Source organism: Cardiocondyla obscurior, linkage group LG12, assembly GCF_019399895.1.
Source record: "Cardiocondyla obscurior isolate alpha-2009 linkage group LG12, Cobs3.1, whole genome shotgun sequence".
Lineage (NCBI taxonomy): Eukaryota > Metazoa > Arthropoda > Insecta > Hymenoptera > Formicidae > Cardiocondyla > Cardiocondyla obscurior.
The window spans coordinates 4,125,983-4,151,967 of record NC_091875.1 but is presented as its reverse complement, the minus strand read 5'-3'; the positions used below and the strand labels follow the sequence as shown (position 1 = coordinate 4,151,967).

At 43.3% G+C, this 25,985-nt stretch overlaps 1 protein-coding gene across 5 annotated transcripts in view; it reads left to right on the top strand.

The window, feature by feature from the left end:
* Positions 1 to 25,985, top strand: part of Scalloped (TEA domain transcription factor 1 homolog scalloped) — a 101,473-nt gene that overhangs the window by 58,047 nt on the left and 17,441 nt on the right. For all 5 annotated transcript variants that reach the window (XM_070664016.1, XM_070664017.1, XM_070664018.1 and 2 more), the window contains 2 exons: positions 14,719 to 14,843; positions 16,001 to 16,139. In XM_070664016.1, coding sequence (XP_070520117.1) covers positions 14,719 to 14,843; positions 16,001 to 16,139 — 264 coding nt within the window. The remainder of the gene's footprint in view (positions 1 to 14,718; positions 14,844 to 16,000; positions 16,140 to 25,985) is intronic.

Sequence of the window (25,985 nt, the reverse complement as noted above, 5' to 3'; positions counted from 1 at the left end):
GAAATAATCGATCAATAAACACCGCGCGCACAAACCGCGATTGATGCGGTCACTTGAAATACTCGTGTTAGAATTCTTTTTTCTTTTTTTTTTTCCAAGGTTTGCTTTCGGTTTAATTTGCAAATAAGTTGTTACTTTCTAACAGAATGTTCTCTCTAACTACATTAAAATATGTTCCACGCGCAACGAACTGTTTTCGGTGAATTAGTAAAGTCATACCTACGTCGTGGATTATCATTTAATATCGCGTTTCATTTTCGATGCGCTCACGAGTGTCGTGATATTCCCCTTACTTAATATAGCTCGATGGCAGTTACAAGATTAACGCTTAGCGAGAGGAGACGGGGTGAGTTCTGATCGATGTATAAGTGGAAATATGAAACTTTAGTAAGGCTTTACACAGTCGATTCATTAAGGATAATGCATTGCGTTCGCGGCACCGTGGCGGAGCTGAGCAGAGCATTACCGGCGTTTCTATGCAAAGAGAAAGGTATCGCCGTCGACATAAATCTCTGCGCGCGAAGCACATGCATAAGCATGTATTCGCGCGCATAATCGCACGGGCGCGCAAGAAAGCTCTCTCCACGCCTTTCTTTCTCGAGTTCTCTCTTTCTGCCTTTAATGATTGTGGACGCCGTGCGAGACGCGCGCGTGTGTAACGCGTACAGCGTGTATTTCTAGCACATCCATCTGGGATGTTCGATAAACTTGATTCAATTTCGGACGGATAGGGTCTCCGGGATGGTAAAGTGAAAATTGATTTCATTATCGGATGAAGTTTTAATTCATTTAAAAAAGTTAAAGGCTACAAATTAATTTTTGTTTCGTATCTAAAGGTTCATATTTCTCGATGTCATATTATGGAGGTTTTTTTTTTCTTTTAGAGTTTCTTTAGAGAGCATAAAAAATTTTATTATAGAGGGTTAAGGAAAAATTGATTCTAATTAGAGAAAAGGGAAAAATCTATGAAAAGCACGGAGAGTATTTAATGTGTAGGCGTACGCGCGCACATATTTCCGAGATAAGATACTGCAAGCGCTAAATGCTGAAGTTGGCGAATCCCTTTGCGTCGACAGATAGTACTATGTTGTACTTGAAATCCGAAGTTTCGGGATGCTCGCTGCATCTGTTCTACAGTTTCTGCTAGTCGGGATATTCGCATGACAGAATTTAACGTCACGAGTACGACGTAACGGCGGCCGCTGTTTATCTTTCCGGAGCAAAATTGCGTTCCACCCGGAATACATATTTCGGCTCGTATACAGTTCTTTGTGGGAAAGATATACTAATCGCTCATTAATTAACGTGCGCGTTAACTGAGAGATTCGGCGTGAGTAAGCAGGAATATATTAGGTTTTGCACTTTTCTCTGGCATAATTTATAATACAAACGATTGAAGTATGCAAAACGTTACGTGTATATTGAAACGACGAGTGATAAAAAAAATCTTTTACTTTAGTAAAACGTGCGCATTAGAAACATCGATGTACCGCGTGCTCGTAATCACCCACGACAAATCCGCGTTTGTAACGAAACCGGTTTGTAATTTAATTAATTTAATTTCACTATTTCCTTCTTATCCAAAATATTTGCTAAGATCGCCGATAAGTATAATTTATTAAATGTAATAAATTTCATTTTGTCAAGTGTTCGAATAAGAGCGCGTAGGAAATTGCCGCGGACATTTGTCGCGGGTATAGAAATATACGACGATAAATTACAAAAACAATGAAGTAGGAATTAATTTCTGAGGTACGGAACTTCAAGTGACTAAAAGCGTAACAATCGAGACCTGATACCCGCCGTGCCTACGAGCTTATCCTTGTCAAGTCGCTTTAACAGACCCCGAAGTCTGTTGGAGCCGCAAAAGACAGACCGAGTCGCATCCATTTGCGATAGGGTCAATAAAATGTCTCGTTAATACCGAGGAAACATGTACGTTCCGACGACTTTGACAGTAATAACTGACATAAACGCGCGAGTGTCGCATGACGGCGACGATGGTTTAACGACAACCTTACCGAAGGGATGGACGACGTGATGCCTTCGCCGAGTTACGGCCCGGCCTAATTACCTGATTTAATTACCGCGACGGAATTATCAAGCCGTTCGCGTCTCACGGTCGGAACAATCTCGACACCCGTCACGTTCGTCGATATCGAGCCAAGCTACGATGAGTGCTCGTTCCCTCGCTGGTCGATCGATTCCCCGTTTCTCCGCCTTTGCCCGTCTTTTTCTTACGTACGGTTTAGCTCGCTCGTATCTCCCCGGGTCCCTGAGGTGCCGCGATTCCTATCGCGCCTCCATTGTCTAAATAATCGCCGATCCGTAAGAGCGAACGGTCGCGTAATGCACGATCACCGATTTAGCATCGCTCGTTAGACGTTGAAAGATGACGCCAGCTCGGACTGACGGCGATATCGGCGGGTTATTTCGTCGACTGTGCCACCATCGGGAAATATATATGTACATCGTCTACTATTTTTAACTCAATTTTATTTTTACATTATTATATTATTATTAAACTTTGATGTTGCAAATGAATAACGATCTAATTCTGCCAAAGACGTTTTCGTATAAAACTTATTTTAACGTAATCGTTATTTAAGGGTTAGTTACTGATCTGAATAGCATTGCAAATTGAATTCTAAATGAATGACAAATTTATTCGTAGCAATGAATATTCACTTAGTTCGACTAGTTCGAATGCGCCGGTGTACATTGGATTTCATTTCGTTTGTAGATAGAACGTCAAATATTAACTAAAAATACTCATAAAAAGACTGTCGGTTCGATCGGATTGTCGTGGTGACTGTCAACCTCCGTTACCCCCCCCTTTTTTATTTTTTTATTCTTTTACGAGCCTTCGTTGCTTCTGTTACCAGACACGAAACTTAATGACTTTACGCGTTGGCCAAGAGCCAACTAAAACCGTACCTTTTCGCTAACTTAAAAATTTTTTTACACGATGTCCTCTCCGTTCGTACAATATGCGTTTATCGAAGATTAAATTTTTCCATTTAAAAAGGCAAATTTACTAAAATCACTGCAAATCACCGTAGTATCGTTATCGATTAGCATCGCGTACGTTCATTATACGCTCGTCCCGGTACACTCGCGAAGTGCTTCGAAATTTAAGACGAGAGAAAAAGCAGCGAAAGAAAGAAACAGATTACGCAAAAAGTAACATTTCACACGAATAACCGTATAATCCGCGTAATTACAGGAAATCCGTCTCTGTGGCGATTCCTTTTCTTTTTTTTTTTTCGATTACGTGAGATTGCGAGAGATTCAAAACTCGTCGTCGTTCTCGTCGTTCATGTGACGTTATCATAGTTATCGCGGTATGTATTACGCAATTGTATTGAGTTTCTTGGATGCGCGCGTGTGTATCGTGCAACAACCAGCCAGTCAACCAACCCACCTACCTATCTTGTACCTACCTACCCACCTATCTACCTACCTACCTACCTACCTACCTACCAACCTACCTACCTACCTATCCAGCTAAAGGATTATAAACGGAGGAACGAGAGAGCAGACGGGTTTCCGAAGCCTCGGAACCATTTCCACGAAGTGGATTCTAATTACGGGCATGGATGATACCCCGTTTTCCCTATGTTCAATCAGTCTTCCGATTCTTCTCTTCAACTCGTGTTCTCTCTCTCTCTCTTTTTTTCTTTTTCTCTTTCTCTGTTCGTTTCTCATTCGTTTCGATTTCTACCTAGAGATCTCCACGCCGAGAATGAAATCTATAGCTCTTTTTTTTCTCTCTCTCTTTCTCTCTCCCTTTCCCGTTTCGTTCATCTTCTTTCGACGTGAGCTCGTCGAATGGATAGATCGATATTATTTTTTCGCTATCCTACAGCGCGCGCTAGGTGCCGGGGCGACCCTGCTAGAAAATCTAATTTCGCGTCTGCTTTCTTTCCGCTTCCGACGATTTTTCTTTGTTTTGCGTGTCGCACGGTCAGCCGACACGCGGAAGACCGATAGACGGCTATGAAATTCGCGTAGAATGAAAAGCCAAATGCAACGTCGAATGTCCAAGTTCGAGAGCGTTGAAATACTCGTTATAAAGCTGCTGATCAATGATGAGAGAACTGCAAACTGATTTTTACAACAGCGACGATCATTTTAATCAAAAGTGATTTTTTTTATAAGTTTTCTTATACGTCGGTTTCCGTTTGAAATTTAGTCCTGCCGATTGAAATGCATATATCTCAGTAGTGGAGTTCCGCATGTACGCCGCGGTAAATGATACGCTGGTTTCGTCCATCGATCACCGCCGCGAAAACTTTGTTCGTTCGGTTGATTAATTCTTCAAATTACCAGTGGAACCGGCTCGTTTACGCATGTCTACCTCACGGGTAATCCGTGATGAGGCACTCGGACCGCAAGATGAGGATATAGAGTGAAACATGAGAGACGGGGGAGAAGCAGGAAGTTCTCTCGCAGCTATACAGCTGGGAGATTTATTCGCGAGTTTATCCGTTTTCACGTCGCCACCGAGTGGATACGAGATGAGCGCGGAGTGAGATAAAGCGAAAAACAGTGCGAGACGAAGATGGAGATGGAGAGGATACACGGTCAGGAAGGCGGGGGTGCTTGTAGGTTGAATGTCCTCGGCATCGAATATAAATAGCGTCCCGACGTCCGTTCACCTCTTTCTCCACTTCCTCGTGGCTCTTCGTTTTCTCCTACGTCTACTTTTTGTTTACTTGACCTGGCTGGTCAACCCCTCGCGCGCGCGACGTTGACACCTTGAAACCTCGCTTATCGCCTCGGTCTACGTTATTTTTGTTTTACAGAAATTTCTATTCTTGCTAAGTATTTTATAATAGAAAGGCGCTCCTGAAATTTTCTTTTAATACGCGCAGCCAGATATTCCCGGCTATTTTTGTAACGTTTATATTCTTGGCAGTCGATCGGATTTTCCAGCAATCATAAATTCCGTATCGGCCGTTAAATTATTTTTGTGCGCGTATATACGCGACTTCCTTTTTACATTATTATTATTTAATATTTTTATATATTGTTTTATACGATATTATAATTTTCGTTCGGTCGTACATTTTGTTCGATTTATTCCCTGTAACGCAGAAATTCTAACGCAGTATAAAAAAAGAAAAAAAAATAATATCGACTCACCGGTTCGATGCGCAGCGGCGGATTTACACCGACGAAAAATAAATTTACGTGTCACTAATTAATTTCCCGATTAGAGAATTAATAATGAAGTTATTTCTTATCTAAACAAAATTTCTAATAAGTTTAACTTTTCAAAAAGGTGAAAGTTTGCTGTGTATTAATTATTAAAATTTTTATTTCTCTTCTTATCGAATCGGCAGAGTTATCTAGATGAGCAGCGGGGAAAATGTGAATTTTTTCGTAAATGAAAAATTATTCTTACGTCAATGTTGCTCCGCCGAAGCAGGATGCCCTCTTCCTGGGTTTCTTCCTCCCCTTAGAACGTCGGGAATGCCAGGTCGTGTATTTCTTCTGCGCACAAGACACTCGCAAAAAATCATGACTACGAATTAAAAGAGATATTAATTAAAATCCGTCGCTCGACCCTGGTCTGGGATGGCACTTGCGTGCCAACCTTCGCAAATTTTTCCCTGATTATTAGAATGGCACTCCAGGGTGCATGGCGGGCAGACCGATCACGGCGGCGAGGGTGCGTTCCCTTCTTCTGGACCAGACATTGTCCAAGCAGAACTGTACTCTCTCTTAAACAACAGCCGCCGGAAGTAGAAAACTCACGCATCGCGACATTGCATCAGTCAAAGAAAGTAATCGCCGTGCTACGGAAATATCGAAGTATAACGCGAGACTGAAAATCGCTGCGTAATCGAGAACGAAAGATTTATCCGCGCGAGGCTTTTACTCCGCTGATTCTCTCCACGTTGAGAACAACGATCACGATAAGCTAAATCGCGGCAGCCGATATCGTTGTTCGTTAAACGTATTGCCAAGTTATTCGGCGCGCACGCGGCTTCTTACATATGTGCACTTACTTTGTAAGCCGAACAGCGCAGCGCGACATATCTAGCAGGGGACAAGGGGGGGCTCTTGAAATTGCCGCGCGAGAGCACGTAGCCACCGGCGCGGCCGAGCGCGTCCGACTGCCCCCGACCGCCCCCGACTTTTGTTTGTCTCACCGTTACACACATTCGCGCGCGATACACGAGCTTACGTGCCGAATATTATATTAAATAGAATTGTTAATGTGCGGCGAATAAACGGCGATGGAAAATTTGAGAAAATGATCGACGGACCGGCTGCCTTGGCCGAGGGTACGTTCTTCCAGCCTTTAACTAAGTATTTTTCTCTTTTTGGTTTTGAACGTTTATAATTGATACCCGCGCAATATGTGTAGGTTAGGGAAAGAAGTTTTCGCGGATATCCGTCCGAGTTCGGGAATATTCTGCCGGAATATGAGAAGCACAGATTGCGTTGATGAACTTTCCAAGTGGGCGACTTAAGCCGCGCCAAGCCGAAGCACCGAGTCGGCGAATTATCGCCGCGAAAGCAGAAGCAACTTGTCTGGTATGCCAAAATCGATAAAGCGCATCCACCTGCTCTCTCGCTCGCTATCGTCATTGCCGTCGCTGTCGTCAATCCACCTTGGAAATTCGTTTAACGGACGCGAACTGCGAGTACAAGAATTTATTAGGATTTTCAAGTCGCTCTCGAGAACGCTTTGCATTGTTGCTAACCGATTGATCGTGCGGAGTTACACACGATCGCGCTTCTTTTTTTTTTTTCTCGAAGGCTACCGGAGAACGCGAAGAATACACGGTGGATCGACGTATCGCGGCGACGACTATCTGGCACGAAAGATCGCGTGTGCGTCTGTTCTTGAGATATGGATTGACCGGTTAAAAATCCTTTCCGCTATAATGTCCGAATAATCGGAATTAAATTTGAAATTAGCATCCGTCGACCGAATGACGAAAAAATGCGCGGATCTTCTTCTCCAACACTTTGTCGCAACTGACGTTAATTGCATCTGAAAGCAATATGCAGTTTTAGTTTTTAACGTGTTAGGTAGAACACTTTTCAATTTTTAATGTTAAAAATATTTGAAGAATTTCTTTTGCCATTTCTTCTTTCCAATAATTTTTTTTTTTTATTCCTTGATTCTTTAAACGTAATTTTTATACATATACGGAAAACATATTAGCATCGCGGAAAAGCGAGAACAATTAGATCCCTTGATCTCTTTTTACAAATAAGACATATCTTCGGGGGGTATTTTTTTTCCTCCCCCTAACGAAATCAAGGCGGGCGAATCAGTGATCCGTCGGTTAATTGATGGATCATTATCGAAATCCAACCGAGGATGATATTGTCGAGTATGCGGAATTGCCTCTGGTAGATTGCATGTACGTCGTTCGGAGCTATGGTGTACGACTATACACGAGTTGGCGATACGAAGGGATGATGCGATGGAAGAAAGAGACATGGTTGGCGAACGTGCTGGTAAGAGACACCGGATAGGCGGAGGAGGATATGAGGGAGCTGCCGGTTCAGCTGCATTAATTAAACTAGCGGAGGACAATGAGCCTGTCTGCCGGCTCGCTTGCCTCGCCATGTAATTCACGCCTCTCACGGGAGAGAAGAGGCGCCCTTCGACTTTGCTTTCCAGTTTGAACCTTCCTGCGGCCCTTAATTACCTACCTACGTCCTTTCGCCTCCCTCCGTCTCTTTCTCTCTATGGCGCACGCGTGCATTTGATTGCTATTTTAGTTAAATAATTATCTCTTTATATATATATTTCGCCAGAAACCATTAATTACCGAGAAAAGAGAATACGTAATATAATATATATTTTAGGAAAATCGTATACGATCAATGTCTGCTTATAAAAAAAAAAAATAAAGATAGGCGTATGATTACCTATAAGATAGATAAATTCGCTAAGTAATTGGAGCATTCCGCTCGTAGTTATTCGCGTACTATTCATGTTCCGAAATGTATTCTTTTGGAAGAGACACGTAGGTCGGAAGAGCGTTATTAACTCCACTTGAGTTAAATCGACTTTATATCAAGTGAGAGAGAGAGAGAGCGGTGGCGACTAAGCGCGGAATGAAAAATGACTTTCTGCAGAAATGAGCAGTGTAACACATGATGAATAACAGCGCTATAAGGTACGAGTGAATAAGACGTAGCCTTTCACGGTTGCTGCTTCATAACGCAGTCAAGACGATCGACTACAAATTGAAGACGCTGATTTACACACGGTTCGATGCTCAGGCCTCTGCTTTGGCACCTATTGCCGCCTCTGTAGTCATCGCCGTCTCTATTGTCGTCACTGTCGTAACCGTCGTCCCAGCGTGTTGCTTATTAACTCGCTCAAGTTTGCCAGCCGAGCTGCAACGGCTAACAAGGTGAACAATGTTTGGCAATTATCTCGGTTAAATGATCCTCCTGAGATGCGGTTGCGCCATGCTACCCGCCAGGATTGCCTAGCTGCGTCACTTGAAATATCCGCGAGTAATGCGACATATAAACCAGGCAGGCAAGCGTTTCCGATCCGACTGAATTTTCTTGATAGATTATCCGCCGGCGTCTGAAAATTATCTCGACTTAACTATTCGTTAGTACGGCCGACGGAAATGTTGCATTACGTAAGGAATTACGGTAATAATTGTAGCGTAAATAGCGATTGCTCTTGCGTGTCGCGTTAACTCGCGCAACGAGATCGCTTCGCCGCTCACTTTCTAATTTGCTAAAAGAGAGAAAATAATTCGACTCGTTTTTTTAAATGCGTGAGAAACTCGACGCGTTAAGCAATAGATGACTGGGTGGATCGGATTAGCGTTACTTTGAATATATTTACTTTTTTTTTTCCTTTTCGACAATTATGCGCGTCAATTGAGTGTTTTTCTCCGCAGATGAGCTAAAATTTCATTGAGAGCACGATATTATACGGGTTCGAGTCTCGGAGATTAAGGAAGATAAGAAAAAGAGCCGGATAATTACTCGCGAGCGTTTGTGTCACTTGGTTCGTATCTCGTCTCTCTTTCTCTCTCCGATTCATGCACGTATATTACTTTGCGAGGCCTGGCCGGCGGCGCCGATGCGTTTCCTGTTTTCTTCGTGAGTACCGCCGGCGTGTAATATGTACTCGTGTAATTACGCGAATTATACCGCGTATCGACTTTCATGTCGACAGACTGCGCGTCTCTTCTCCTTTTTTTTTTCTTTTTTTCTCCCGCCCATTTATCCGCGCTCAACGCTGGAAGACGTAGCCACGAAACGACGATCTTATGCAAATCGATTAACGGTGCATCCACGCGCTCTGCTTCCTTCCCCTCTTCGATATCGGCTGATAAATTTGCACCGTGCTTCTCTCTACCGCTTCTCGTGAATTCGTCGACCAGTTCCTCTCCCGTTTCTTTCCACGACTGATCGTTAAAATAATGAACTTGTTAATAATCATTTTGTAGGGCAAAGTCAAACAGATTCTCGCAAGTTTCCACCAAAACGTAATCGGTTGTCGCTTATGAATCGTGTTCTAAATGGACAAAAAGTGCCGCCGGCAGCCGTTTTGTCATGCCACTGTGTCATTTTTCCCTCTTTCTTTCTTTTTTTTTTTCTCTTCGGTGCATCGACACCAGCCCGGAATGACGTAAAGCAGGATGGGAGAGAAGATCGGGAGAGAACAAGAAGAAAGAAAGAAATGCGGGAACCGGTCGTTGGTAGTTGCCTCACCAGCAGCTGTCTTGTCGACGAAGGCAAAGAGGTAGAGAAAAGCGAAGAAACGCTATACGCTCGATCGATGCCTTCTACTTGCCGAGCTAGCTTTTGAAAACGAGAAGAAGAGTTTGCTCCAGATCATTTTAGTAAGAAAGAGAGCAGGAGAAAAAGAGAGAGAGAGTTAGAGAGGAAGAGGGAGCGTGTAATTTCTTCTCTTTTGTTCCTGTTTTATCTTTGCCTTAGTTGCATTATCTGCAAGTTTTTTTTCTCTCATTGTCACTCGTTGCATCGGAAACTGTGAAATCAACACCGTAGACACTGTACCGTCGGTCCCACGGGGCCGAAAAAAAAAAAAAATCAACTGTTTAACTCGACGACGGCGGAAATCCAGGAATGATCGAAGGAAGACGAGTTTACGTAATTACCTCGGGAATTAGAAATGTCCTTTCGAGACAGCGTGAATCTTTTAACCAAACATGTGACTGATGTAAGATTATCTCGAGCTGAAGACTCTTTGAAAACGCAAAAGTTTTCCCAGTGTTTTATCGACACTCGTTCTTGTCGTCGCTTTCATCTTCGATTCTTGTCTACCCTCTTGGCAATTTCTCCGTTTCTTCTTCCCCGCGCACTCAAGTTCCTTACTTGCCAGTCATCGTCGTGTTTGTCTACTCACACAAGAAACCTCAGTATTCGTCTTCTCCGCGTCTGGCTCGTCTCGAGAGCTTATTACGCTGGCAATGTCCCTGCGGTTTTTGACGGAGGATTGCATTATTCGTTATTAAAATCGTATTAACTCTCGCCGCGACGCGTGCACGCGCACCAGACGCGATCTAATGCAATTAGACGAACCACGAGGATCCGATATTAATCCTACCGCTCGCTTCAATGTCATTTCCCTGGTAAAGATTGCGAAATTACATTTATTACGATTGTACGATCGGAAATAACAATTGCTACTTGAGATTTGTTTTTTTTTTTTTCTTTATAAAAATATCTTGACATGCGATAACATTTCTTGATTCGCTTAACACTAATTTTTTTTTTTTAAATATTTTCTTCCTAATACACTTATTATACTCAACTTTGAGAATAATTGATATATTTATCTCTAGTAACACAGATTATCGACGTTGTGACATTTTTATTGAAGAAAAACAGTACGAAATTAACCATAAAAGTCCTAATGAAAAGGCATTACTATCGCATTAAGTGCAGTCAAAGCGTCACATAATAAATTGTTCGGTTTACGAGAACGTTGATCGTCATCAGCAACGTCAGGAAAGTAAATAGCGGTGCGTTACTCGGCCCGTAAGTTACGCGAGTGGTTAGCAATTATCGCTTTACGTACGCGCTCTCGTTTTCCTACGAATATAATGTGCGGTTAATGCTCCTGGTGAGTTTCTAGGGGCAGGGGCGGCGGGACCGATAGCTTCCTGTCCTTATTCTCAAGGAGCATTCAATTATTGACTTCAATTCGGAACCGGCGCATTAGCATAGCCCTGAATAATTCATGGCCGAATGGTTAATCCCGCAGTATGTAAATTAATCTCTCTAATTGCGAGCGACAATACGATGAGCGTTACAGCACGCGACGCACTGCCGGATCGTCCGATTTATGTACATATTCCCGATTTACTTTTCGCGAAAGGCGCGATATAAATGTTCGTCGGGTATAATCCCGACGAATTATTTCGCCGGGCGATTATCGGACGAACGGCTTGCGAAACAATACCCGTCGGCGACTACCGGTCGAATTATCTTCGTGATTTAGCCGCGAGACGAACGGCAGCGTTGAATATTCATGCCCGAGACTTCGTTCAATTGCTCGGCATCGAATCGAATTATTTTTCATACCCCCTTTCCGTAAGGTCGAAAGATTTCCGCGAGAGATTCTTCGACGGAGTTGCTTCGATTCAGTTTTCGAAATCTAATGAGTTTATTATCTCATTTACCGTTCGTTATTTACTTTTGCGCAGAGCGTATTTTATAACCGTGTCTTTTTTATTTTTTTTTTTAATTTACTTTTTATAATACAATTAAAGATATCTTTTTTGAAGCGTCCGTTTCAACTATATCGTTCTGTCGCGCTGCTCTGTTTTTAAGTCACGAACGTAGCGTTAACGTGATGCAATAATTTTTCACGTAATCACCGTCGTTATCTCGGCGGCTCGTGCCTTTACGCCTTTACGTATTTGATGTAACCCGCGAAGCACACCCGACAATTAAAACCGATTCGTCGCGGTCGATTTATAAAGTCAACTATACCGCGAGCGCGTACCTCTCGCGAGCCTTTTACTTTGTCCAGGCAGCGCTGCGTGTAATCGTTCGATAATATCGAGACGGCTCGTGCCAGAACCGATTAGAATTCTTAATGGCTCGCGTAAAACGCGGGAACACGGTATGTGAATTGCATGGGACGTCTTTTAATAAATTTTACGGTACGGTAACTCGCAACCGGCATCGAGATAATTAATTTTCCCCGGAAATTTCGCACGAGAGCGAAATCTCGTTACGGCGATATAAAAGTGCTTATATTACCTACAGCTTTGTCTCTATTGTCACGTTGTACGTTCATTTTGCAATCTTGATATTCGACGCATCCGAAAAGAAATAAAAAGAAATAAAAAATTAAAAAATACCGTGGAAGAGGAAACTTTTTAACTTTGATGCGATTAGCGATAAATAACTCGGTCAATGGCTCACGGGAAGATAGCCGTCGACATTATGAAAAGGTATCCCAGAGCTCGCGAGTGCGTTATCAGACATCGGTGGTGGCAAATAAGCGGCTAGGTGTCGTTACGTTAACGTGCATGTGCCGACGAGGGTGTGTTCGTAGGCGTTATACCGCGTCCAACACGAGCAACGTAGGGACAAGAGAGGCGATATATAATGTCCGCGATATTAAACGGGACGCATTCCACCGAAGCCACCCTCTGGTTCCTGCTATGAATGCTTCTACGACCCCCGTCTGCTGTCTCACCCTTCGCTTGCCGCCGCCCGCCGCCCGTCCTCACCCCCTTGTCGACCATCTCCGAAAAGCGAGAGGAAGAGAAAGACAGATAGAGACAGAGGACAGACCTGGCCTACTCGACCGCTCCCGAATGGTTATACGGCAAATTTACAGCTTAGCCAGTGCCACTGCTATTACTATTACCGCGAACGCGGCGTTTACACTAGGTGTCATCCCAGACAGTATCGCAACTGATACTTCTGTATAATACGTCGTTTATGTAGCTCAAGGATCAAGCAGCAAGAACACGTTTTCTCTGTTCTTTCAAAATAATATGTCGATGAAAAATTTGTGGGGAAAAAAGAAAAAAAAAACTTTCCGGAAAATAGGAATTAATGATTATTTTATCGTTATAATTTGCGCAAAATTAATTGGATGTTACTCAAAAAATTGATACCGGCCGGATTAATTTATCGCAATTTCATTATTACTCAATGAGACCGAAGAAATGTAATATCGCGCTAAACAGCGACGCAAATAATGGAGAAAGACGTATACGTCCACGATCTGGCACAATCATAGTAGTGGCCACGACATTCCGAGGTCTCGTTGGCGAGAGGCCTTCTCTCCCTCTTGAAGTTCCTGCACCCTATCATGGTCGGCCTGGTCATATCCTATCCTTCATCCAAACATTTCCATCCTCTGGGTAACCTCGATTCTCCTCTCTCCCCCTGCTCTTCATTGCTAGCAAGAGCGCCGAATGCAATCATACGTCATCCTCCATGATCTATGTCTTCTGCCATTCTATATAGCATCGCGAGCTCGATCTAGCACATTCACACACACACACGCTACACACACTTGTATGCACGTGCGCGAGTACGTAGCCATATCCCGCGTCTCTATTAACCTTTTTAGCCGTAATACTTTCTTAAAACGATTTTTAATTAATTACACCAATGTTTTCCTTTAATCTGTAGATTTTTTTTTTTAATAAAGTGTTACAAGTATAAATAATCATGCAAATAAATTTTTACTAATTAAAGAAAAAAATTAAATAAGCAATTTAATCATGATAAAAGACAATTTTTATTAGAAGAAAATGTAACTTGTTATCATTTGCGTTATTGTTAATATTAATCCGTCTCGTCAGTTGATTCTGCGAGAGCTGTGGAATGGCCGGTACATGTGCGCAAATCCCTACAAATGATTCTCCGATGAATTTCGTCATCACGATGAATGCCACATGGCGAGAGGGGGTGAGGATGAGAAAGGGGTTGCCTGCAGAAGGGTAAGAGGAGCGAAAGGGGTGAAAGGGGTGGCTGGCTCCGGTTTTGGCTCGGGGGTGGTTGTTGCTACGGAGCAGGATTTGCGCCACCACCGGTGGTACGAACCTAGCTGGGGAATAGGGGTCTTTTCCGGGGGTTTAACATACACACTCCACCCTCGGTAGGCGGAGTGTACCGCCTACGAGCTGTCCCCACTCGCCGTCGTGGCATTGATACGCGATATCAGCGAACACTTGTTGCTCCGACGAGAGAGCGTTGAGCGACGACCGAGTGCCTTCCTTATCCCTCTTATCTTTCTTTTACCCCTCCACCGCGATTTTTCACGTCCCGATTTTTCCGTCACCTCTCTGCGCATAGCGTGCATGTTCATCTAATTTTTTTTTTTTTTTCCACAAGTCTAAATTCTAATCCATAACGTGCTCTTTACTTCTTCTTATTTAATCTCTCTCTATGCACTGTTTCATCGTTCTTCTTTTGTCGCTTACTTCTTATTTATTTTCTATAATTCGTCAACTTTTATATCGTATAATAAAAAACATGATTATTGGTAAAATACATCGAAACAATACATAAATAGGCCAAAGAGCAGACTGTGGCTTAGAGGTTTAATTTTTAATAATATATTTTATTTTATTTTTGAAGCCGAGTTTAATACTGATAGCGGGCTAAATTAATTGATAATTATGTGTTGTTTCTAATGGTTGTAAAATATATATATTTACCGTTTGCAGCTTATTAACTTTAAAAGAAATTAATAAGTTCGTTTGGTTACAGGCAGTGCGGTGGCTGCAGCCGACACCATTTCCGCGCCGTGGACCCCCGCGAGTTCCGGGCCGCCGCCCGACGCCAACGGCTCCGGCTCGGATACGAAGAACCTCGACGTTGGCGAAATTAGCGATGTAAGTCAACTGTGTTGGTACTATACGATATTATCCAGCGTTCTACATATATTATTTCGAAATTGAATTTCCACGCTATTCAGCAAAATAAACACATAGCTTCTATTTTATGCTCTCTCAAAAAAAAAAAAAAAAAAAAATACTCTCTTTGATTCAGTCACGATTTGGTACCAATAAAATACAGTGGCGTCGATCTACTGTTAATCCTCGAGCGCGAACGAGATCAAATCGAGGACTTTTTCGTACCATCTAGAAAGTCTCCCGTTCTGAATCGCGTGCCCGGCGATATTATATCGAACGTGGCGAACGTGACCAGGGTTCTCGGAAGAGACAAGCCTGTTTCCTCGCACCCTTTCCGCACTTCTCGGTACCTAGCGTCCAAGATAATCGTCCGTTTCACGGCACGGCACGGAACGGAACGGAACAGCACCGGGGCATCATACATTTCTCTCCGTGCGGCACGGAGGTTTTTCGATTCGTTGAAATTCCAGTCCCAACGAAGTGCTTTTCGAGCTACTAGGTGTTTCCGTGTATCGCGTATTCGCACAACGTCGTTTTGCACCCTTTCGGACTAAGAGGTATCGCAGCACATCGTGCGGATCTCGATGGACGCGCGAAAGAAAAAGCGAAGAAGAAGCGAAAACGCGAGACACTTTCGATTCGATAGGAGAAAAAGAAAAAAGATCAAGTCCACTCGGCCACGTTCCAGGCGTGACTTCGCGGCTGCTAGGGATCCTTTGTTTCAGAGGGAGGGAAGTCTCCGAGGTCCGGCCACGTTTGCGATCAACGATTGCGACAGATAAATCGCGCGCGTACAGCTCAGCGCCCGAATTGAAAATAAATTGATTTTTTTTCTTTTTTTTTCTTTTTTTTTCTTTTTTTTTTTCAAGCCTGTCAAACATATTTAAATCAAAGTGCATTATAGCAAAAATACTCTCCCGCAATCGTAACAAGTGTAATAAATCTTCGTAAACGATTGCAATAAACTGTCGCGGGATTGACAATATTCTTAATCAGAAATTGTGAGTGCGCCGATCTTCTCCGATCGCAGAGAAAAGAGCCTTGTTAAATTAAAGAAATAAAAAAATTCTACCATTTTAACTGATGTACGCTAATGAAAATTTTCAGTCTATACTAAATTAGAGTAATTATTACAGGACGAGAAGGACCTGTCGGCAGCGGATGCGGAGGGTGTGTGGTCACCGGATATCGAACAGAGCTTCCAGGAAGCTCTTACCATATATCCGCCATGTGGTCGGCGCAAAATCATCCTTTCCGACGAAGGGAAGATGTACGGTGAGTGACACATATATTTTTGTCGTTCTTTTACCTAGCGCACAATAGTCTTTTTGTTACGACTTAAGAGACTTTGTAAGCTGCCGTGTACGCCACGTATATTGGCTGGTTACGTAGCTGGCAAAAGCATCAATAAAGATACTCCAATAGCTTCTCTTAAAGTGGAGTGATATTCGGTAAATATTAAAAAAATTTTAATAACATTATTTGAATAACGAAACGCCCAAGTAGGTACTTACTGATCGTTATAATTCAGTCCCGAATAAAGTATAGCATTTGTTAAAGAATATTATTACTTTATTAAAAATAAAGGCATTTTACAAATATAACATTATTTTAAAATGACTAATTAAAGTATTAATGTTGTTATATAAATAATCGTTGCCTTTTTATTCGTGAAAGTAACACGTTAAAGTTTCGACAACGCGATAGAGATGAATGACTTGATAAAGTCGTACGTTTGTTCGAAACTGTTATGTACAAGTAGAGGTTTAACGCCATTCGAAGGAAAGTCCGAAAAAAAAGGTACGGTGTTTTCTGTGTGATAACCTTTTCACTGACATCAACCTCTTTCGCTCGCCGTTCTCCACGTACGCCACGCGATCACGGCGACGGAGAAACGTCCAGACGAGCATCGTTATTACTCTGGTGCTGAGGTCAGTCTACGTGACCAACCAGATATTGCTTGGTACGAGACCGGCGGTATCGTCGTGGCCACCACCGTAAACCACCACCACCATTAGTCGCCATGAACTCGCCATCGGGGTAATAATGCCTCACCTACGGAGGAATATTCGCCCCTTTGCCCGTCCGCGGCGCGAATCCTTATTTTTTTTCTTCTTTTTTTTACTCTTTCCCGTTTCTATATTAATTCTCTTGGTAAATTTGCCATTGATATATATTTTCTTATTTACGAGTGGCGATAAATCACCACGAGTTAATATACGGGACTTAACGTCGGATACATTTTTATAGAAATTAAAGCATACAATTTTCGCAAATTAAGATTTAAATAAGTGCGATTACTTTAAAAAAAAATTTTAAGCAATTTATTTTAATATTAAATGCATCTTATTTATCATTAAATAAATTTGTTCCACAAGTTGTACGTAAAATCTTTTTTTTTTTTTTAATTTAAATCGTAGGAGGAAATTAAAAGGTACTCTATTTTTTTTTTTTTTTTATTTAAATCAACTCACGGTCTTATTGTTGAAAAAGTTAAAAGAGTTTGATGGCAATTTGTGAAAACGGGTGGCAGCGTGTGCCGAGACTGCTGTTACTCCGAGCTATAAACGAATCCTGAAATTGATTCTCAGCCCCGTCGCATTCAGAGATGCGAGCAGGTTTGCTCTGCTACTTTTCTTCCATTCTTGCGTCTTGGTGGGCAAATTTTCCGGGCCGTTCGGTAGGAGGACGTAGGCCATATTCGCATGAATCCCATTCGTTAAGGCACAATGTCGCTTAATTTCCGAAAGCACTTGGCGCGCAAAGCCAAGCGGGTGGCAATTCAATCGCGATGCGCACGCTCTATGAAAATAGAGTTTAATTCAGGTTCCTCCGTGTCGACAGAGTTGCTGGATGAAAACAGCTACAGCAACGATGCCATCTCTTTGCCACCCTTATTCTTATTTCGATCTCATTTCGTGCGATTTTACAATTGCAATTGAATTACAGATCATCGTCACATTTTTTTTAGAGTATTTGTAACGACGCGCGACGTTCGATCGAACGGAATAAACGGAAATTATTTAATTAACTTAGATTATTCATCGTAATATCTCTGACATTATTATACTTCGCTGTTGTAGAAAATCTGATTTTCGTAGCCTGCGAATTGAAATCTAATAAATTCGTAATACTCGAAAGATATAGCGATAGTGAGAGAAAAAGATGAGAGCAATTTGACGAGTCGAGAGTTACATGGCGCAGCGGGAGAAAAAGAGAGGAGGAGGGTTATCTCTATTGAAAATCCTCGTTGGCAATCTCGTCAGCGGGAACGGGAGGGGAGGATAGCGTCCGTCCGGTGCGGAAAAGTCGCTTCTCGCCGGGACACAGTTTACCCCTTGGTAATTTTCCCTGGCATTGAGGAATGTGAAAGTCGGCGATTCTTCGCGTAGACGGAGAGAAACGCGGGTGACGCGATATAAGATCGATCCTTCGACGTCGCGAAAGACGAAGGAGCATCGCCGTCGCCGTGTCGATATCGTACCGTTGTCGACGAGATGCAGCCGACCGTCCACCGGATAGAAACAAAGGATAACGAGGCGCGAAAATCGCTTAACGCGATTGGCCATCGATCCGACGGGAAACTTATCTCGCCCGTTGCTCACTCGTCGAGCCAATAAAGGAGAGATCCCTCGGCCTTTCCGCGGGATTAAATATCTCGGGGCAATTTACCTCCTTCGATCTTTCCTCTCCGCATCTTCCCTTCGCCCGTTTTTCTCTTATCTAGACGCCGACGCCCAGATTTCACTGCGGGGAAGTAATCTCTTCTCGTTCCCGAAGCGATACGAAAAAGAAAATTCAATCGATCTCAACATTTTTCGCGCGCACCGTTGTAACATTATTGATAAAAACGTGATAAAAAAAAAATATAATAATACGATATAGATTATTATAGATATAGATACGATATAGATTACATCACGAGATCGGAGTAGTTACATGGAGTGGATGTTCAGAAAGAAACGTTAGAGAATTTTCTATGCAGGAAGCCTACGAGTGATAGAGTACATCGGGATGAAAAAGAAAAAGCCGTGATTGATAATTATTGTCATTATATCGATTAAGAACGCTCGAGCCGTCCCGCAGAATTTGATCGGGCCCTGAGGAGTTAATTGTCTTTCCCCGTCGCTAACATCTGAGAAATTGCTCGGGAGGTTGGATTCCACTCGTTCTGTCTTGTAAACCTGTCGCGCTTGGTCAAGTGATTGGGCGTTATTTACGAGATCGCATGTAAAAGACCAGTAGGTCCTTTTGGAAAAATCTCTCGGGCTCTGCCTCGCCCGATGAAGGCGGGTAGCTTTTTGCGAGCGCAGTCGATAGTCCACGAACAATGTCAAAGTGGACTTTCTGCGTGTTGAAGTTGCACGGATCTCGGGATAGCAAAGGAAGAGAGAAAGAGAGAGAGAAAGAGAGAGAGAAAGAGAGCGCGGAAGGGCTCGATATTCTTTGTGGCCGTTTCGAGGTGGAAAGGAGCTTTCTTTCCTTCTCTCACTTTCTCTTTTCTCTCCGCTTCTTCGTCCAAGCGGAAAGAAACCGCATCGTTTCTTCCCACGAAGGACTAGGTCCTTCGTCCTTACATCCACAGCATCCAATAAACGGCAGAAATAAAAGGATCGCGCCGCGTTGTCCGTTCCTGTCCGTAGCCGGAGCACGGGAGGGGAAGCGAGAACGTTTAGAGAAGCGTTTAGGTTTCTTGCTTGTGTACCGAAAAAAAAAGAAAAAAAAAAGAAAAACTACTGTTGTACCGCTGCGGTCTCTCAGAACACCTCCGAGCGACTTCCATCGGTGTAACTTCTCTCCCCGTGGGTCAATGTTCTGGAACGAACTCCGTAAATATAGTTTCTTGCAAATTTTCTCGCTTCCTCTCTCCGTCCTCTCGCCCTCCCGCCTGGTCGCCGCGTTTATCCGCCCGCTAGCGTTTACCAAGTAATATTACACGATCGGTGCTTACATCGGTTGCGCGAGCTGCCGCGAATCAGCTTTTGAATAGATTTTCCAATCTGTCGATTTATCTTCGGATCTGTCGAGACTAACTCACTCTGTACCGAACCGAGGCGACGCATCTCCCGCTGACACATTATCATACCGAACACACGCGAGCAGTGAATAATGGAAGCGGAATAAATTCTCGATTGCAAATTATATTTTCATATAAATCTATATCATAAATATTTATTGAACGCAGCTGGCAATCGTGAATTTAGATACCCATTTAAATCCTAAAGGCACTTTGATTTTTGACACCCTGTATGTATGTCTTGTGTGTGTGCACACTGCCACCGTAGACGCAAAGGACGGAGGAGAAGGCAGTGTCCAGTTATTGACCGGCGGAAGGAGGATGTCTCAAGCGTCTCCGACGCTTTCCCCGGCAGTTTCTGAAACCGTAACCTTTCATCACTGTAGTGACTGGGCAATCTCGACGAACGTCGAGATCCACGGGGTCACATCGAAAATCGTATATATTTTTGTCGCGAGTTATCCTTCGATTAATATAATGCAAAGCTGTGACAATTTCTTAGTAAAAAATATCTCGACTTTATTAAAGCAATGCAAGCTCGTCTCGCAGTCGTTACCTTTCGAATTAAAATTCTGTTAAAATACACGAAGCTTACCGCGAAGCTAGTTCAACAAAGATTCAGCAAGGACTATCGCACGGAATAAAACATCCTGCGGCGTAAAGCATCGGGTGAAGATACATACGTGTGTAAATGATAAATAAAATATACCTACGTTGATTCTGTTTTTAAGTTATCGGACTTTGAAATCGCGGAACACGATGGTTAAATTAAAAAGAGCTTTCAAGCATTTATTTATTACATTCATCGATTATTCGATATTACATACATCGAATATCTGGTCCGTAAATTAATGTGAGAAGCGGTCGTAAAATTTTATTAACTAAAATCCCAGAACGTAATGGAAGTAATGCCGAAGAATCCACGCATTAAATAATATAAAGTCGAGTTTGCTTCTATTATCCTTATTATATTAGTTTTCTTTAATGTAAGAATTAAAAATAATGTAATTTACGTGCAATGATTCAAATATATATAATTTGAATTAACAAATAAATACAACGTGCAGCACTTGACGAGTAATGCTGCTAATTATATACGAAAAATCGCCGAACAGGATGTTTTTACGTGCAAATAAATTCAATAAATTCAACGGCAATTTTTAACGCCGCCGCATCGGTGCCGGTAACGAAATAAAAAGCGTCGAGCAGATAACTTCGCGTAGCAAGTCTCGAAGCGCGTTAACGAGATACGGAAGCGCAATTTCGATGTCCTTTCATACTTCCTGAAGCGCCCGGCACGACCAGCTCGAACCCCCGGGGGGCTTCTTCCTGCTAAGGACATCCACTCCGCTCCTTTCGCAGCCACGGCGGCAGCGATTGCCGAGCTTCTTCTTCCTTCCTCCTCGATATCCGATCCAATAATCCGATACCGAGCGGCCGCCGGAGCGTGAAATTATGGGCATTGACACGACGCGATGCTGCGGACCTTCCCTCCCTCCCCCCTCCCCCTCTCCCCATACGAGGAAAGAACTCTGAGCCGAATAAAACGAATGCGAAGAGTTGTCGCGAGGATCGAACTTTCTCTATTTCTCGGTGACTCGTCAACCAACGCATTAATACGTTAGATGTACAGTGTAACGCGATTCATCGACTTCCGCGTTGGGATACTCTCAAATATCATTACATTCCTCAAATCGACCGATGCCGAATTAACTTTCGCGTTTCGACACGGTCATATTTTCGATCCGCACAAAACGAATCTTCCATCCCGCGAGAAAGGGACATTTAATCGGTGACGTAGATGCAAGGCTTCCGAGTTACGTGACGTTAATCATTTCTAGATATCGGATTGATTCTCTTGGAATCGTATTACTTTCGAATAAAGTATTACGCCGCTCTCTTTGCGTTCGCGCATTAAGTCAAAGTATATTATGTCACGCGCGTGTGCGTATCCACGTTAGTTGAACGGCGAGCGCAGAAATGGAAACGTAAATCTAGAGAAGAGATGAGGAGAGAAGAGACGAGGTGCAAAATATTCACACCAGTCTCCAACGGTTGACGACGAGGCGGCGTGTACGTGGCACCGAGCAACGTATGCACGTGGTCGCGAGAGAAATAACGTACGTGTCCGTCTGTACATACACGTCTCACGCCGAAAGTCCAGCGTAGACACAGACGCGCGAGTACTGGAGTGGATAGGTCGACGAGGGATGTAATAATCTGCGTCCGCATTGTCCGTCTTGCCGGGCATGGCCGAGTCCTTTGACATCTCGCGGAGTTTAATTAAACTCGAGCGTATAATAGCTCCCCGACGACGACGACGACGACGACGGGGATGCAAGCGAGCGAGCCGTGGTCCGTCGTCCGCATTTCCCCGTGCCTGGCATTTCGCTGCCCGTAGACGACGGCGCCTTCGTTGTTTTGCGAACCCCGCGGGGACGTTGCCTGTCTCACGGTAACGCGAAAGAATCGTCTTTCTCTTCCTCTTTCTCGTGGAACGTAGAATTGCCTTGTGCCCCCGTCGCCGTCGATCGAATTAATTATTTCTCTACGCCTTTACGCCGCATTTTTTTTTTTTTTTTTTTTTTTTACAAGAAATGGAAAAACAATGCCGACTCTCGATATGTCGACGCCAAAAACACCCTCTTTGGTTCATCTACGGCTCCCCAGTAACTCCACTAAAGCGGATTATCAACGCACGTTCTTTTTTTTTCTTTTTTCTTTTCTCCCCTAGGCATTCTGTATAAATGTAATTTGATTTGTCCGATATTAAAATGCCTGAAAGGCGTCGATGATGCAAATGCCGACCATTGCGCGCCATTAATTTCGCCACGAGTATCATCCTTTCTTCTCCGATTATATGCGCGAAGCGAAAGACCAAGGACGAAGGCGGTCGGTCGCCCGACTCTTCGCCCGAGAAAGCAGCCAAGTATTTTAATTAGCGCAAGTACGTCGTTTCATATTTGTACAGGGCAAAAGCGCTTTGGCGCTGCGCGATGTAATGAATATTAATTCGCGGGAGAGACGCCTTCCCTATCCCGCTCACGCTTTCAGAAATCGAGAAGGATGGAGCGGAAGAGGCCTTCAAGCCGGTCGAAACGATTGCTCTTCTTTTTCTTTTTGCCTCTTCGAGATTATTGCTATATTCTCTTCTTCCGTCTTCGCCGTTTAATAATTCAGATTGCACGGGCATTTTGCTGCTGCTACCAACCCTCTCGCCTCTCGCTGATTTTTTTTCTTTTTTTTTTTTTTTTTTTCTATTTATCTTAAATGTAATGGTCAAATAGACAACAGTGTCCCAACGGACGGCCGACACAGTAATCAGCTTAATAGTTGACGGGAACAATAACGTTCTAATGTGCATAAAGTAATAACACAATATAAGAAACGTAGAATAAAACTTTGCTCGCGAGAGTGGATTGAATGAAATGTTGTTAAAAGAGAGGAGAAGGAATTGTCCGATAGCAAAGTACAGATTCAAAGGAAAAGATATAACAAGATTGCATAACAAAAGTGTGAAAGGAAACGGCGCTGTGATAATTATTAGATATTACAGTAATGCGATAATAAAGTGGTCGGAGTGAGAAAGGCGCGGGCGGAGATCGGGGAAAGCAGAAAAATTAATATGACGCGGAAGACGGAAGGCGGGAAGGCCGAAGGTGGAAGGTGGAAAATGGAAGTCGCGATTGGCAATAAAATTACACAATTTTGCAACGCCTCAGCGCAATGCAGTATAAAGATGAGACGAGACGGAGAATAAGAGAGAAGGCGAGGATATTTGAAAGCATGTAGATTAAGGATAATGGCGAGAGCAAGAAAATAAAAATACGGCGCTACAATATAATAAAGTCGCGACAATTTTATAATATTACACGCTACAGCAATGGAGAGACGAAACGGTCCGTGAAGCAGGACAACTATTACTAAACCCGTGTCCGGTGAGCGAATAATTAGCTTAAAATTCGCAAACGGAGAAGGAAGATAGTTTTCGCTGAAGCGCAATAACAATTTTAAACTTATTTCTTCTCCAAATATATTTTTGCCATTTTTACAAAGCCTCTGTCGCAGTTATAGTTGAGCAAAAACCGCGAGGAATAAAACACATAGTCGTAAAGTTGCGAGGATTCTGCGGCATCGCCGCACCATCGTAATGGAGCGACAACGAGTACGGTAATGGTAAACAGAGAGAAAAACAGAGGCCGCGACGCGAATGAAACGAACAGAGTATGAGCGGACGGACGTGAGTAAGAAAGAAAGGTACTGTTGCGAAGGGTGGTCTGGGGGGAGGGAGTTACGGCGAGGGCGAAGGGAAACATTTTGCCCTTACGTAAACTATGCGCTCACTCGAAAGATCGTTTCAAGGTTTACGGAAGGCGTATAATCCCGTTTATCGTCCTCGTAAATCCGAGGATATATACTCCACGGCGTTCGTTCGTTCGTTCGTTCGTTGCCCAACCCCCTCACGTGTACCCCGCCACCCACCTTTCGTGTGTAGGGAAACCTGGGTGGTGCTTTAATCCCTTTCCATTTTACGAGCGTCTTTTACGAGCTCGCCTTGCAGGACCGGTGCGCCGATATGCAGTTTTGGAAACGAGCGGGTTGCCTTCCGCCCGCCAACATCCTTACGCACCGGGCGTCTCTTAAACGAAACGATTCCCATTCTCTTCCGAAGCATGATTTTTCCTTCTAATTTTTTTTCATCCCCTCGCATTTGGTCCGTCTCTAAATCTTCCTACGCAATCTACGTTCTAATCCATCATTAATTACATTTTCCCTGGACATTGTATTTGAATAATTATCACCGGAACTAAGAATTTTTAATTAAATATTCAAAACTGTGTTGTAATTGCGGGTGGAATTTTTTAATTTTTATTTATTTCACATTTAATAGCCGGAGCAATTTTCAATCTTTTTTTTTTTGAGGGGACACCCGTTACAAGGCAAACCGAGCTGTATTCTGCATCGTATCCGCAGAAGTACCGCGATGGGATAAAATCGTCCGTCTGTATATCACGAAAATCGGGCACGAAAACAACAACGGCGTGATGGCTTAGTGGCGTCATAAAGAGAAAGGAACGGTGGCACGATTCGATTTTTCGTTTTCGTTGCGTAGGAGTAAATGGGATTTAGCGATCGCAAGTGCGATTCCGTCGTGTTGCGCTGCTCTTCACGGTGTATTTTACGCGGCAGTTTATTGTAACGTGTTCCCTTAAAAATATATATAAAATATTAATAAAAATATTATAGAACGGATTGAAAAAAAGTGCGCAAGCGTTTTATTAGATTGTATATAGTATGATACGAAATTGAAAGAATAAGTTAAGCTTGTCAAAATCAGAAAACTTATTCAGCATTTTAATTAGTTCTAAAAGATAATATTTTCTGGAATCGAATCGAATCAAATCAAATCAAATCAAATTTTACAATAATTCGAGTAAAATTTGACTCGGCGAATTCTGAAGAAAATCACGCTTGTTTACACATATATATTCTTGAGGATGAACGAAAATATGCATGCAAGAGAAAGGGGGGTGGAAGGGAGGATGAAAAGGAGAGAAGAGAGAAAAGATCCACTGCGTTAACGGAACACGAAGAGAGAAAGAGATGATCGTGCGAAAGGTAGACGCAGCAGCATGCGAGGAGATTGCAGGGTAAAACCGCTCGACAAGGACGTGCACGGGGACACGTAGTATAAAGTACATGTGAGTTGACGAAGAGAGAAGAAGACGAGAGGTCATGAAGGGAGAAAGAGAGAGAGACGGAGAGAGAGAGAGAGAGAGAGAGAGAGGTAGGTGGTAGTTGTGTGTGGAGGATTTGCTATACCCCCCTTCCGACCTCCGCCTCCCCCGAGGAAAGGATCGGCGAGAGGACGGGGGTGGCGAAACTATGCGAAGAATGTGCAATTAGTGAACAGAGCATGAGGTGTAGTCGGGGGTGAGGATCGGTGCGGGGAGCTGGAGATGGTACGGGTCCCGGAAAGGGAGTGAGTATACGGGCGGAGGGTTAGGGCAGAGGGGTTGCCAACGGATCCTGGTATGGTGGTGCCATGCCAGCGAATGGCTCTCGCTCGCTCCGCTTTGCTCGCTCTTGCTTTCTCGATGTGT